The sequence below is a fragment of the Lycium ferocissimum genome, chromosome 11 (genome assembly GCF_029784015.1).
Source record: "Lycium ferocissimum isolate CSIRO_LF1 chromosome 11, AGI_CSIRO_Lferr_CH_V1, whole genome shotgun sequence".
In the NCBI taxonomy this organism is placed as follows: Eukaryota; Viridiplantae; Streptophyta; class Magnoliopsida; order Solanales; family Solanaceae; genus Lycium; species Lycium ferocissimum.
The window spans coordinates 22,643,538-22,658,228 of record NC_081352.1 but is presented as its reverse complement, the minus strand read 5'-3'; the positions used below and the strand labels follow the sequence as shown (position 1 = coordinate 22,658,228).

General features: G+C 35.2%; 1 protein-coding gene across 1 annotated transcript; it reads left to right on the top strand.

Annotated features, from left to right (window-relative positions):
* The first annotated feature begins 7,177 nt into the window (after positions 1-7,177).
* Positions 7,178-14,406, top strand: LOC132035919 (uncharacterized). Its single transcript, XM_059426085.1, has 7 exons — positions 7,178-7,486; positions 9,544-9,669; positions 10,267-10,449; positions 12,453-12,549; positions 13,247-13,350; positions 13,539-13,590; positions 14,054-14,406. The coding sequence occupies exons 1-7, from the start codon at positions 7,275-7,277 to the stop codon at positions 14,258-14,260; spliced, it is 981 nt and encodes a 326-aa protein (XP_059282068.1). The 5' UTR covers positions 7,178-7,274; the 3' UTR covers positions 14,261-14,406.
* Positions 14,407-14,691: the final 285 nt, after the last annotated feature.

Genomic DNA, 14,691 nt, shown 5'->3' with positions numbered 1-14,691 from the left:
ATTGCCATGCCTTGGATTTTATCATGCAAATATGACCCACCTCAACATCACTTTGAAAGATAAAGTGTTTCCTATTTTTTTCTTTTGATGGAGGATTTTATAAAACTTATCAAATTAGGTGCACGACAACCGCGTGCCTAATACCTTTCATACCAAATTAATGGTAAAAATTACCTTCACCGTTTGAAGGACCATTTTAAGAATCCATAATGTTCTTCCTTTTAGATTACCACAATTATGATTATTATTATTATTATTATTTTGTACCTTGCCACGTCCACGCATATTCATGCGATCACAATAATTATTTCATCATCTTTCAGACTTTTGATCAATTGCTACCACATCCACTTCAAGGAATGGAGCATATACAGTGGGACAAAATTCAATATTTTTCATCCAAAGCACATTATTTTGCCTTAGTCATCATTCTATCATCACCATGGTGCATTGAGATTAACCCAACGCCTTACCCATATAAAGGTGTGTTAGGCCATAATATGATGGGACTAGAACCCAAGGTCTTATCATCATCATGCACCAGGACTTGAACCCGATGTCTTACCCTTATAAAACCGTCTTAGGCCCTAATATATTGGGACCCAACCCAACATCTTATCATCATGGGGCATCAGGACTCAAACCGGATGTCTTACCCTCATGGTGAGTTGGTACTTGAACCCACCGTCTTACCCTTATATAATGTTTAGCACAACTTGTCTCATTCACTCCAAGAAATGTAACATAATTTTGTTTAGTCACAACTAGGCATAAAATAATCTCATAATATGTTTCAAAACCTTTTTTTTTCTTCTCGTATATACTGCTTTATAAGCGCATTTAAGATCATAAAAATAGAGAATATTTTCTTATACATTTTCGCAATTGATCCCAAATCTATTAGATCAATATTCATATATTTTCAATCTTGTGGAAAAATTGAATGTCATAAAATATTGAAAACACAACATGCCGCTTACCTGATGAGGGGTTTCAATGCTTATTCTTTCCTTATACAGTTGTGAGCGACAACTTTTTTTACATTATTAGATAACTTACATAGAATAATATTTTTACAAGCAATAGAGCAGTTCATCAGCAATAAACGCAGTAAGCATTTGAAAATATTTTCACTTTTAGTGATCATATTAACCAACCATAATTAATATTACTTTGAACGTATTGTCACTCAATTTAACAGTTATAAAGTTAAATTGATACAATAAACAATAATCAACAAGAGCCTACCAAAGGCCTCTCACAAGTTTCTCTCTCTAGAGATAACCCTAAAACACTTAAAATATTCATCAATTCATCAAAAGCCCCCTAATGAAATAAAAGACTAGCTATTTATACTAATGAAATAAATAAGACACTACTTTTTTTTTAATTATATAAATGTCATTAATGAGGCAAGGGCCTTGTTTGGCTAGCCTTGTGGGGATGAAAGTCTTGGAATTAGAAAAGTGGCCTCTTTTGCAAATATAGCCTTCCTTTACTCGTTTGGCCACTTTAATGCTCTTCCATCTTCAACCCGTCCTCCCATGCTATCATCCACACTTTGACTCCACGGGCCGGTCATCGAAATGTCCTTGAGGCAACTCGGCTTGCATCATTCTCCCTTTCTGGAAAAGGAATCGCCCTCGAATCTATACCTTGCAAAACCATAAAGGAGACAAACAAAAACTAAGTCCTCAAAGGACGAGGGTTATTATTAGGGTGGACCAACCTACCACAATGCCAAGTAAGCACAAATTTGTGATATAGCCAAATATCAACCATTTTCAAGCAAAATAAGCTCTCAAGTAGAGCACTAAGAACTTGGCTATCCCAAAGATTAAAAAAATGAGGATATTCTAAAGGAATCAATGATTTCAAGAAACCAAGTTGGCACAACATACAAATGATCCTCAATTGCAAAATGATACCATTCACACAAAGTTAAGATTTCACTAGGGTCAAAAGGGAAAGATACCCATATATCACGGTCAAGGCAACAACTAAGTACCCCATTAGGACCCCACCCAACATCAAATGCACTCCCAACAATAACATGAATGTCATCAAATGCAAATAGATAGTAAAGAAAGGTGTCACGCAAAACAATTTCATTTATGGTGTCCTCAAATGTAGCCTCACTATTAGGTTCAAGAGCAAGATCTAGTAAGCTACTAAGATTCGAAACACTCAAAGAAGAATTAGCAATTTACAAACAAGTATCACCTTCCTTTTTCAAACACACCTTCCCCATAAATGTATCATTATTCCCCAAGGAAAGATCTCCATCATAGGGAAGAGCACCATCATTCCATAGTGGATTTTCAAACACCATGTAGTCCCCAAAAGTGGCTACACCTTCAACATTACAAACATTCCACTAGGCACTTCACTTTGAATAGTCATGTCATCCTCAAATAAGACATTATCCTTTACAAGAGAGTAATCCATGAATATTGAGGAGTCAAAGCATGTCATCTCACTCCTAAAAGAACCAATGGCATCTTTTAAAGCATTTTCACTTTCATGACTATCCTCATAACACACGACACTTTCAACATATTGAGTCTCATCAAATATCAACAAAATAAGTTCATGAGGATCATCTCTATAGGTATCAAACAATGGTGGTGTATCATATTCACATTCTCTATCACTATCAACTGGGCTAACTTCATCACTAAAATTGAGGTTCATAGAACACATCACGACAATTCTCAATTAGTTGTCCATTATTACAAGCAAGTTAACCAATACAATCATCCACACCAGTTGGACACAAATCGATTTTACTAGAAAAGTCAATTTGGTAATCGCTAAGATCAACTAGTGGCTGCATTAACAAATCAGGTGACAACGTATTAACATGCAATTCAAGAGGATCAACATTAGACAGACATAAATTGAACTCACAAGAAGAGTCAAGATGGTCATTAATAGGATCAACTAGCGTTGGATCACCCATATCAACTATAATGTCACTTGACACCAAAGCATTAAGCCCATCACATGGTAAAGATTCGTTAAGTTCACATAAAGACAAGCTATGACTCAAACCCGATTTAACAACACGCTCATCAACATTTATTGGAGAGTTGAGGTTAGCTATTTTACCTTGCAGCGCGCACACATCATTCTCTTTACCATGGTTTTCAAGTGTAGATTCCACTTGCTCCTTTGGGAAGCTCTCAACTACTACAAGTACTCGTGAAGTTTGAGGTTCATCATGCAGCTTACTTCCTTGGTGTGCCTTCAAGGTCCTTTCCAATTTGTTCCAAATCTCACTTATGGTTCCCATTTTCAAAGCATTTTCATCTCCTTGAGTACCTACAAAAGAGTCTCCATAACAAGATGAGGAAATAAAAAGGTTGGATTGAATTTGTGGCAACTCTCTCACATCACTCCACACTTCCTCTACTTTTTCCACTCTTGAGTTGCCACTTTGCACTCCCTTACTCCTCTCTATCTTTCCCATCGTCTCATCTAGGTTATCCACTAGGTTTTTCAATTTGATTACCATAGCCATCACATCACCAAGTGTAGGTGCCCCGGTGGGAACTTGAGTTTCCTTCACCGTCGTCATCGTACCTGCTTAAGAACACTTAAAAACAAGCAAACAACGTTAGTAGTAAAGCAAAACCTCACAACTCTCATGTTTACACTCTTTTGTGCTCGGCTAACACCTCTCAAATGAACTCACACTCTCTTGCCTTTTACCAGTCGATTGGATCGGCCGATGTTGATTCTCGTTTGGACCCGGTGGGTTGTAAGGTGCACAATTGCTACTTGAGGTCGAAATGGATTCTTGTTAGACTCGAAGAAAAAGGACGACTCAACTAAAACAAACGCACTTGAATCAAGAAGGTATCGACGAAGATTAAAAGAGAAAAGAACGAATAAATTGGTGCAAAAAGAATTACAGACCCAAGAACTAGTTAACAATCAAGTAAGGATCAATTACTAGTTGTTAATTAGTTAGAAGAATCAAAGAAATGAAGTTAGGAAGTAGACAAACTCGGACAAATACTTAGAAAAATTTGTAGAAAAAACTCAGGTCGTGCTTTAAGTGTGCGTCACACACCAATCGCATAATAGACCTCCTTCTAAATCTGGTCTGATCAGTCTTTGGCTTGGCGTGCTGCTGATGTGGTGTGCTGAAGTGGCGCGCTGACGTGGCCTTTTTTTTTTTTTTTTTTTAATACTCAACTATGGGTTGGATTTTTCAGATTTTGTGATGTGGCTTGGGCTCACACAATCTAGTATTTTCCCCTTTTTGGCCCAACAAAACACCTTTCTACACTTGACATAAATTTTTTTGGATTAAACAAGCTTTTTAGTCATCTTCTTCCTATGAAGGTATGAATGTCTTCAAGAATATTCAAAAATCCAACCACCCTTAATTCAACTCCAAATTAGCTCAAATTTCGGATCTAAGTTCTCTTTGATGTAGAGAACAGAGCCCAATAGGTTTCAACCTTCAATTTCACCTTCTTCAACAAGACCCACTTTCAAGTTCTTAAAGTTTTCAAAGCTTTAAATTCAAAAAATGGTAGATCCTTCAATCCTTGGCCAAATACCACCAAGTTTCGGATTTAGAGTCCTTATCAACTAGAGAACAAACCCCAATCAACTTGAACCCTCAATTTTTCTCCTTCTTCAAACCCACTAACCTTGTTCTTTAAGCTTTAAAGCTCAACAATGATGGAACACAAACCCTAACTCTAAATTGACTCAAATTTCAGATCTGAAACCCGAAAACTCTAAGGAATTCTAAGTTAACACTAGAATCAACAACAAAGCAAGGATTTAACACATATTATGGAATTTTCGAAAATTTTGGATAGATTTTTTTTTTTTTTTTTAATCAAAACCCAAGACTATATTTGATGGAACAAATCTAAGCTAAGCTCTGATACCAATTGATACAATAACGGATACACGGAACGAGAAATTAAGAAGATAAACAAAAGAAAAAGAAAACATAGATAATTTGACTCAACTTAAGATTCAATTTAGCAACCAAAGCTATATAAAAACTAAGACATCTAGATTATCATCAAAAGAAACATCAAACTCATAAGTTGACCTCAAGGGAATTGAACTCCCAAGCAACCAACCTCTCAACAATGAGATTCAACAAGATCCTACCAAAGGCCTCTCACAAGTTTCTCTCTCTAGAGATAACCCTAAAACACTCAAAATATTCATCAATTCATCAAAAGCTCCCTAATGAAATAAAAGACTAGCTATTTATACTAATGAAATAAAGAAGACACTACTTTATTACATAAATGCCATTAACGAGGCAAGGGCCTTGTTTGGCTAGCCTTGTCGGGATGAAAGTCTTGGAATTAAGAAAGTGGCCTCTTTTGCAAATCTAGCCTTCCTTTACTCGTTTGGCCACTTTAATGCTCTTCCATCTCCAACCTATCCTCCCCTGCTATCATCTACACTTTGACTCCACGGGACGGTCCTCGAAATGTCCTTGAGGCAACTCAGCTTGCATCATAAATGGTTAGTCATAATATGCCTTTATGAAAATATTTATTATCACTCTAATGGTCATGTGTTTTTTACAATTTCGTAAGTAACATTTAGTAATGAAACATATATGTATCCTATATAATTACAACCTTTAAAATGTACTGAAGATGCATTTAATGTTGATAACCAAATAAATGTGATGATCATCACCCCTTTAATATGAATAGTGACCAAGATACAATTAATTGCTGATATTCATAGATTAAGGAAAATTTTAGTCATAAATGTGTAGAGTCTTTTATCATAGAGAAAAGTATTTTTCGCACAAAGATTTCATGTGATAGTTAATTGAGCAGCAAATTCACATGCTATCTAGCTACCGAATAGCATAATACATATGTAATCTCATATCGTAAACTGTCGTAGTTCACTTGTGTTAAATAACTTTGACATTTTATGGATAATCAAATAATACCAAATGTGAGTGATAATTTTCTTATATCATACCACATGTATTCAAACACGTATGAATCAAGATAGGATTAATTAATGACAAGAATGTGATTGTAATTATAAGACTAAAGACAATCAACCTATATCAAATTCATTTAAGCTACTATAGCAATCACCATCGTTAGTATTACTTCATGCTAATGTCTTGAGGATTCAAGATATAATTAAGTTCTATACTGACATGTAATAGAATGTAACCATAATGATACTTCTATATTCCAAGAACAAAATAAAGTAAATCGTTTGGAAAACATACCTCATTTTTGTAATACAAAAATGAAAACCATATCAAAACCTTCTTAGTTGATTAGAGTTTCGTGCTGATAACGTGTTATAAATTGAGAGCAAATAAGAAAATATAAAATAAGATATATAGAAACAAGAGATACGGGAGAGAACACTTTTATTATTTATTTCCTCTGTGTTCGTAAAATGATAAGGTATATCTCTTTTATAGGATATGAAACCACCAAATGTAGTATAAATAAGATATGTTAGATAAGTATTAATAACATAAATGTATATCTAAATGACATCCACTTCAATTAACGAATACAATAAATTCATAACAAAATAGTATGGTTTGGGAAAAAATAAATGAATAAAAAAGGAGAAAAAGAAAAGAAAGAAAAGAAGTAGAGAAATAAAAAAGAAAAGAAGGAAAAAGAGATAACTACCTACAAAAGCTATAATGCATAAAAAGGGTAAATATTTTGGGATACGAAAGTAAGAGTGCATGAAAGGGTAACTATTTTTGGCTCGTTTGGTTAGGAAACAAGTCATCCTGAGATTAGTTATTCCACCCTCAAAGTGGGATAAAATAACACTACAATCCCGGGATAATTAATCCCCGGATTAGTTATCCCGACATTTTTTTTTCAACCAAACGTGGGATAAAGAGGTAATTATCCCGGGATTAGTTATCCCGACATTATTTTTTTCAACCAAACGTGGAATAAAGAGGTACTAAAATTTTATCTCAGAACTATTTTTGCTTATCCATCATACCAAACGAGCCCTTTATGTGTAATAGATATTGGTGTCTTTCTCCTAAAATAATCCCATAACATATCCCGGATTACAATGAAAGACCAATATATTTTGAAAATGAGAAGTGATGAAAAGACGAATTTGTCCTCACATCCGACGCCACGGCACGCTTACCATAAGATGTCCTTTCTCTATCAAAACTTCTCTCTCCCCTCTTCAAATTCCAATTTACTTCTCCTCTTTAGGGTTTTTGCTATATCTCCTTCAAAAAATTCTCCCTTCATCTCCATATGGTCGGAATGAGACTGTTGCCTGAGGATTCCGACGTGGCGCCGGCGGCAAGAACACCGGCAGCAACAACCGACTTGATTTCCGACGATGACCGGTCAGTAGCGGCAGACTCGTGGTCTATAAAAAGCGAATACGGAAGTACTCTTGATGATGAACAACGTCATGCTGATGCTACTGAAGCTCTCGCCGCTGTCAATTGCCGTGATTACAGGTTTTTTTTTACTTTATTTTTCATTTCAATGTCTTTTTTGTAAATTCGTTACGGAAAATGTGAATTCGTTAATATAAATTGCACTGGATAGATAAGTGATTTAGTCTGAACTTCATCGAAATTGTTTACTCGAGAATGTATTAGTTTTTGAATAATATTTGTATGTTATAACTTAGGGCTCGTTTGATTGGGGAACAAGTTATCCCGGGATAACTAATCCCTTGATTAGTTATCCCGGAATTGTTATTCCACCCTCTATGTAGGATAAAAAACACTACAATCCCGGGATAGCACGTGGGATGAGGCGGTACTAAAATTTTATCCCAGGACTATTTTTGCTTATCCATCATACCAAACGACCCCTTATAGTATATAAAATGCGGAAGTACAACGTCATGCTGATGCAACTGAAGCTCTAGCCACTGTTAATTGCCGTTATTACAGGGTTTTTTGTTTACTTTATTTTTCAATTCAATGCAAAATTTTGTCTTAAATTTTAGTTGATCGAAAATGTGAAATTCATTAGAATAATTTTTTTTTTTTTTTTTTGATAAGGAAGTTTGGTAGAATAAATTACACTGGATAGAGAAGTAATTTAGGCTTTAGGACGAAGTTCATTGAAATAGTAAGAAAATTGATTTCGATGCAGATTTTAGTCTATAATTTAAGTTGATGGAAAATGTGAATTTCGTTAATGTAAATTACACTGGATAGATAAGTAATTTAGGCTGAACATCATCGGAATAGTAAGAAAATTGCAGGGTTTACTCTATTTTCACTTGATGCAAAATTTAGTCGTTAATTTAAGTTGATAGAAAATGTGAAATTCGTTGAGATAAATTACTCTGGAATTTAAGCCGAAGTTCATTGAAATAGTAAGAAAATAGTTTACTCGAGAATGTATTAGTTTTTTTATTCAAAAGAGCGAATATGGAAGTACTCTCGGCGATGAACAACGTCATGCTGACGCCACTGAAGCTCTCGCCGCTGTTAATTAGCGTGCCGCCTCTGATTACAGATTTTACTTTATTGTTTTCACTCGATGCAAATTTTTGTCGTTAATTTAAGTAAATTATACTAGATGGATATGTAATTTAGGTTTTAGGCTAAATTTCATCGAGATAGTTAAGAAAATAATTTACTCGAGAATGTGTTAGTACTCTTGATGATGAACAATGTCATGCTGATGCTACTGAAGATCTCAACCTGTTAATTACCGTGCTGCCTATGATTACAGGTTTTCTTTTATTTTCACTCGATGCAAATTTTAGCTGATTGGAATTGTGAAATTTGTTAATGTAAATTACACTGGATAGATTAGTAAATTAGGTCGAACTTCATCGAAAGTTGTTTACTTGAGAATGTTTTAGTTTTTGATTACCTATTTATGTTATGTATAATGACTAAAAAGTGTATCTAATCCATATATTTCAGGTAACAAATCCTTGTTTACTGTATAAATTGACACTAAAGTAATCTGATTGTGCAGAAATTCTACACATTGTCGGTGTATAAAAATTAAACCATTTCGTTTTGTACTGAGCTAGACAATATTATTTAGGAGCTAATTGATGCTGGAAATGATAGTTGATAATGCTGTAAGGACCGCATTATAAGGTTAAACATGAATAAAGTGCTAGCTAAAATTGCAAATTATTTGAGTTACATATACTGACAGTGTAGTATGTATTTTACGGGTCGTAGCAGGTTAGTTACCATCTTTTGCAGGTAACAAATTCTTGTTTACCGTAGTAATTAACAATAAGGCCATTTCATTTTGCGGTCAAATAATTACATTTTGGAGCTAATTTATTATGGAAATGATGGTAATGCTGCGGGGCTGCATTGTAAGGTAATGCTGCAGAGCTGCATTGTAAGGTAAATCATGAATAAAGCGGTAGCTAAATGAAATGCTTGTTGGGTAATGCTAACAGTTGTAAGAAGAGATCATGTTGCCAAGTGATATAATGCACTTGTGTTTAATTATCAAGCTGTAAATTCCCACTGCTAAAGATTTAAGAAGTAAATATCTGACTTTTCATCTTTGTGTATGTCAGTTCTGACAAGGAGGAGCAAGATGCTGAAGCAGTTTCTTCAATGCTTGGTTTCCAGAGCTATTGGGATTCTGCATATGCTGATGAATTGTCAAATTATCATGAGCATGGCCATGCTGGTGAAGTTTGGTAAGAATTAGCTGGACAATAGATAGCAATTTTTTTCCTTTTCATCCATGCAGCAAGATGTCATTCTTTTACCTTTCTGTGACCATATTTGTGGTCCAAACTTTCAATTTGTAGTTACTTTAAACCCTTTGAAGAGCATATGGATGATAGCATTTAGCAATGAGCTCTACCTATCCAAAGTACCTGAAAAAGGAAATTAAAAAGAGAAGAGTAATCTACATCTACGTTTGTGTCTTTGTGAACAACTTACTAATGACGAGGTCCTTTGGTTGGTTATCTGAAATAACAGCTCTGATTGTTTTATTAGCAGCCTGGCTGGAAAAAAGGATCTGGATTCAGCTTTGGTCATTGTTACAAAGATTTGGTTCAGCTCAGATTGATTTTCTTCGGTGATAGATAATGAAAGGCAATTTTGGGCCTTCTTCCCGTCTTTTACAAAGATTTACCATCCCCAGCCCCTAAAAGAAAACCTGAAAGAGGAGTGGTGATGGGATAGTGATCTTAATATTGGATCATTATGTTCCTAAAAAATGAAAATTATAGACAACATTTTAAAAAAATGATTTTTAATCTATTATCTTCCCTGTCTTTTTATAGGTTTGGTGCTGATGTTATGGAGATTGTTGCTTCATGGACCAAAGCTTTGTGCACTGGCATTTGTCAAAATCACGTAGGTGATGCTGAGCCAGTTGGGCTGCGTGAGAAGGACTTAGCTGATTGGAGTGTGCTTGATATTGGGACTGGCAATGGTCTGCTTCTTCAGGAGTTTGCTAAACAGGGGTAAAGTTTGTTTTCTCCTAGCAATTATTGTATTGCTACCTATTCGTTCACTCAGTCATTCTGTAACTGCTATAGGAGCTTTTCTGTCTGAACTGTTTGGTACAATTGTTACAAAACTTGAAAGTTCCATAATGTTGTGTTGAAAATTTTGCGGTCTGTGTAATTGTTAAGATATTATACTGTGATCAGTCAAGAAGGTCACAATTGCATTATGGAAAACGTTTAGAGCACAGAAAATATTATTCAGAAAGCAAATAAAAGGAATAAGCATACTGATGAATTAGATAATCTACGTATATCTTCCTTTAGATACTTTCCATTCCTTGTTTTCATATATTTTACGTCATTTTCGTCTTTCCCGTCCATTTATCCATTTTTTTCCTTTGTTTTCTTGGTTCTTTTTGGCTAATCTCAATATGTCGTAGTTCAGGAGTGCTTTCCTCTTGCATGCATGCACATTCTTATAAAACATTTTGACTTGTTCATAGTATCATTTACTAGTGTTAGAATGGATCTTGGGCCTGACGCAACCCCAAAAGCTAGCTCAAAGGGAGGAGAATTGCCCAAGCCATATAAGGAGTTTAGGGATTTCGTCCCCGTCAGGTGTGCTATATTTCTCTTCAACACCCCCCACGCCGGACACCATCCAGACTGGAGCGTGCACAACCATAAACCGGGTATATATCATAACCCCCCGCACGGCTTGGGAGCCCACATCGACCACGGGCAAAGCTCTGATACCATGATAAAGAAATGGACCCACCTATTTTCATGTTTAGGTGTATACTCAAATAGGTGTAGACATGTACTCAAATAGGTGTATAGCTTGAAGGGAGCAAGCTGACTTATTCCTTCTAGAGTACGATTTTTTGGCATGAATTTCCGGAGTAGGACTGAAACTGCGAGAAGGTGCGTGGTAAGATTATCGTACCACCATTGAAACTAGAGAGTCCAAAAGAATGTTGGAGGAGTGTAAGACAACATCTCGCGTGAACCATAGATAGTGTAATTTACGGCCAGAGACTCAATAGAAAGTGCAAGGAAAGTGGTAACCCATAGTGTCTTCCAAACAAATAAGGAACGCAAGTTCGACTTGCGTCCTTTCAAACGTAGCAGTTTATGATATGTAAATAACAAGTAATAATAATTACAGATCAATAAACAGACATTGTTTCTTCTCAAACTTAATATTTGTCCCTCAAGGGATCAACCAATCAAAAATAAAAAAGGTTCGTCTTAATATTTTATGACCTTTTGTTAAATTTAGTGTGTCCCGAAATGTTTAATTTATTTTTTAATTCCTCTTCTTCCCTAAGTAGGTAAAATTTTCATTGTAGTTGGAGTTGTCCAAGTAATCTTGATTGAAAGTTGAGGCCTCAATTATAATTAGATTGGTTGATTTCTTTGTTCTGCTTTGTGTATATAGTCACCAAAAGCCTTCAAATAGGGAACCAAAAATTAGAAGAAAAAAGAGAAGATAAACTACCTTGATGGGCAATGAGGAAATATTTGAACTTTGGGAGACCGAGAATGTGCACTTCCATTCACATACATTTTCTCTTTGTTCAGTATTTACTTTTAATACCTTTTGGTGCATTTCCATTCTTTCTCATTCCCTATGGATTCTTTTCACAATTTGTTTTCTATTTACTTTTTCTATTCTCAGGATCCCCTTGAGCAATTTTTCCTGCTATATATGCTTATCAAGAAAATGCATCAAGTGGTTAAATTCACATTTCCACTTTGGGCAGGGGCCTAGAAGTTGTTTGTGTCTAAGAGATCTTACTTGTTACATTATGTGAGGAGAGTATGCTGCTTTATAGTTACAGCTACGCTTATTTTAACTTTGAAATGCTGAGGTAACTTGATTTAAACACAACTTGTAAATGCTTCCTAGAGGACCTGTTTATTGTAAGTCTGAATTTTCAAGCACTGTAAACTTTTGTTTTCAATCTTTTGATGAAGCTTAGATTCTTACTAGTGTTTATTGATTGTGGAGTTAGGTTCTCAGATCTCACTGGAACCGACTATAGTGAAGGAGCAATCGACCTTGCGCGAAGGCTTGCTGATCGTGATAGTTTCACCAATATCAAGTTCTTGGTAAAACTGAACTTTTTCTCTGACATGTAAACAGTTCCTAAAGTATATATATAACTGTTGCAATCCATAAATACAACATGCCCAGTTAAATCCCACAACGTGGGGTCTAGGGAGGGTAGAGTGTACACAGACCTAAGCCCGCCCTTGGGAGTTAGAGAGGTTATTTCCGGTAGACCCTCAGCACAAATATAACTGTTGCAATCCAGTTTTTTGAAAAACAAATAAAAGCAAAAAAACAATATTTCTGTAGCTTGCTTTTGTAGTTTCATCATTTCATGTTACTTCTAATTGCTCTTCTTTTTCTTCTACATGCTAAGTGATCCCTAATTAGTACATTGTTGGTCACAATAGTGTTTCTGCACGTGCAATTACTTGCAAATAGAAATGACTTAAAATTTAATGTTGCTGCGTAATCTGGACATTCCCATAAAATACTGTGTACACATGGGTAGATCCTTGTTCAAGTCTATAGTGCCAATAGAATGGGACAAGGTGCTGAATGTAATACATATAGACAATGTGCTAAATGTAACACGTATACTATAGTGAATGCTTCAGTAGAGAACATAACTTGTCCTACCAGTTTAGTCGATGCTTATCATTAAATTCATGTACTTGTTATTTGTGCTTTACCTAGCTTTTTTTCTTTATTTGCTAGAAAATGATTTTTTTGAAATAACTTTTGATTGGTGTCAAGGTTGATGACATTCTTGAAACGAAATTGGATACAATGTTTCGGCTTGTTTTGGACAAGGGGACCTTAGATGCCATTGGATTGCATCCTGATGGTCCTATCAAAAGGTAGCTATGTTGTATGTTACATTTTTTATATTTTTTTTAATAAGTTATGTTAACATGTTTATGTTGATCTTTTTTATTGATGCTACTGCAATTACTAAGCAACTCCAATCCTAATTCCTACAGTAAATGTTGTTGCCTTTACCTGTATTACTTTCTCTCATATGTATCCTTTCTCTTGGCAATTTCAGGATTATGTACTGGGACTCTGTCTCAGGGATTGTTGCTCCTGGTGGATTATTGGTGAGTACTCCATCTCCTATCGTCCTAATTATTGAAGGGCAAGTTACACATTTGGCCGGTCGGCCAAAAATAATTACATTTGCTAGCCAAATATACAAAATATATATATATATATCTATGTGTGTGTGTGTGTGTGTGTGTATACACACTATTATGTATCAAAAATGTGTATTTTATATAATTATACATTGATACACAAAAAGATATACCTTAGCTTGCTATTATTTTGGTGGGTGGCTATTTATGTCAATTTCTCATTATTAAAATGGCCGTGAAACGTACTATTACTAGCATTATATTGAAACTAAGAAATGAGAATCATATTCTCTACATTTCGCGGCATCTATTTATTATTTGACTCTGGACTTCTCTACTAAATTTTGTGTAATATTTATTTATTTATTTGCTTCATGTTCTCGAAGAATGTTATATCTTCCACTCGCCTGAACTGTCACTATTGTAGGTCATTACATCATGTAATAGTACGAAAGATGAATTGGTAGAAGAAGTGGAAACTCTCAATCAAAGAAGAAATGCTGTTGGAAACCAAGAAGCCTCTACAGACCCCCCTCCATTCCGTTACCTTGATCACGTTCGGACATATCCTACGTTCACATTTGGAGGATTGGTAGGCTCACGTGTAGCCACTGTAGCATTCATGAGGAACTGAATTAAGTATCCTGCATTACTTTCGGTTTATTGACACACTTGTTGCTCCTATAACTGGTTGTGTATGTATCAGCAAACTTTGCATCCTTGGAAACACTTGTGGAAAACACAATTTCTGGTTTATGCAATGTGGGAGAACTTGATGTAGTTTCTGTACAGGTTTTGTGGAAACTCAGTTTTGGTTTATGCTAGGTAGTCACTTTATGTAGTTTCAGTACAAGCTAATATTTCTCATCCCCCAAAATAGAAAAATTTATTGGTCAGCCAATGGCTGTAGACCTCCGGAAAAATGACGTGTGTAGAGTTGAACATTGAAGAAATCTAAAGAGAAATAAAATATTCAATGATCTAATCAATTAATAGTACTATGGTTCGAGAGAAAGTAATTACATGGCCTTCAGCTTTCCCCAGACCAAAATAGATGAAAAGGAA

Coding starts and splice junctions, on each gene's coding strand:
- LOC132035919 (XM_059426085.1), top strand. CDS start 7,275: ATGGTCGGAATGAGACTGTTGCCTGAGGATTCCGACGTGGCGCCGGCG. Junction 7,487..9,543: donor GTCAATTGCCGTGATTACAG/GTTTTTTTTTAC, acceptor TGTGTATGTCAG/TTCTGACAAGGAGGAGCAAG. Junction 10,450..12,452: donor CAGGAGTTTGCTAAACAGGG/GTAAAGTTTGTT, acceptor TTGTGGAGTTAG/GTTCTCAGATCTCACTGGAA.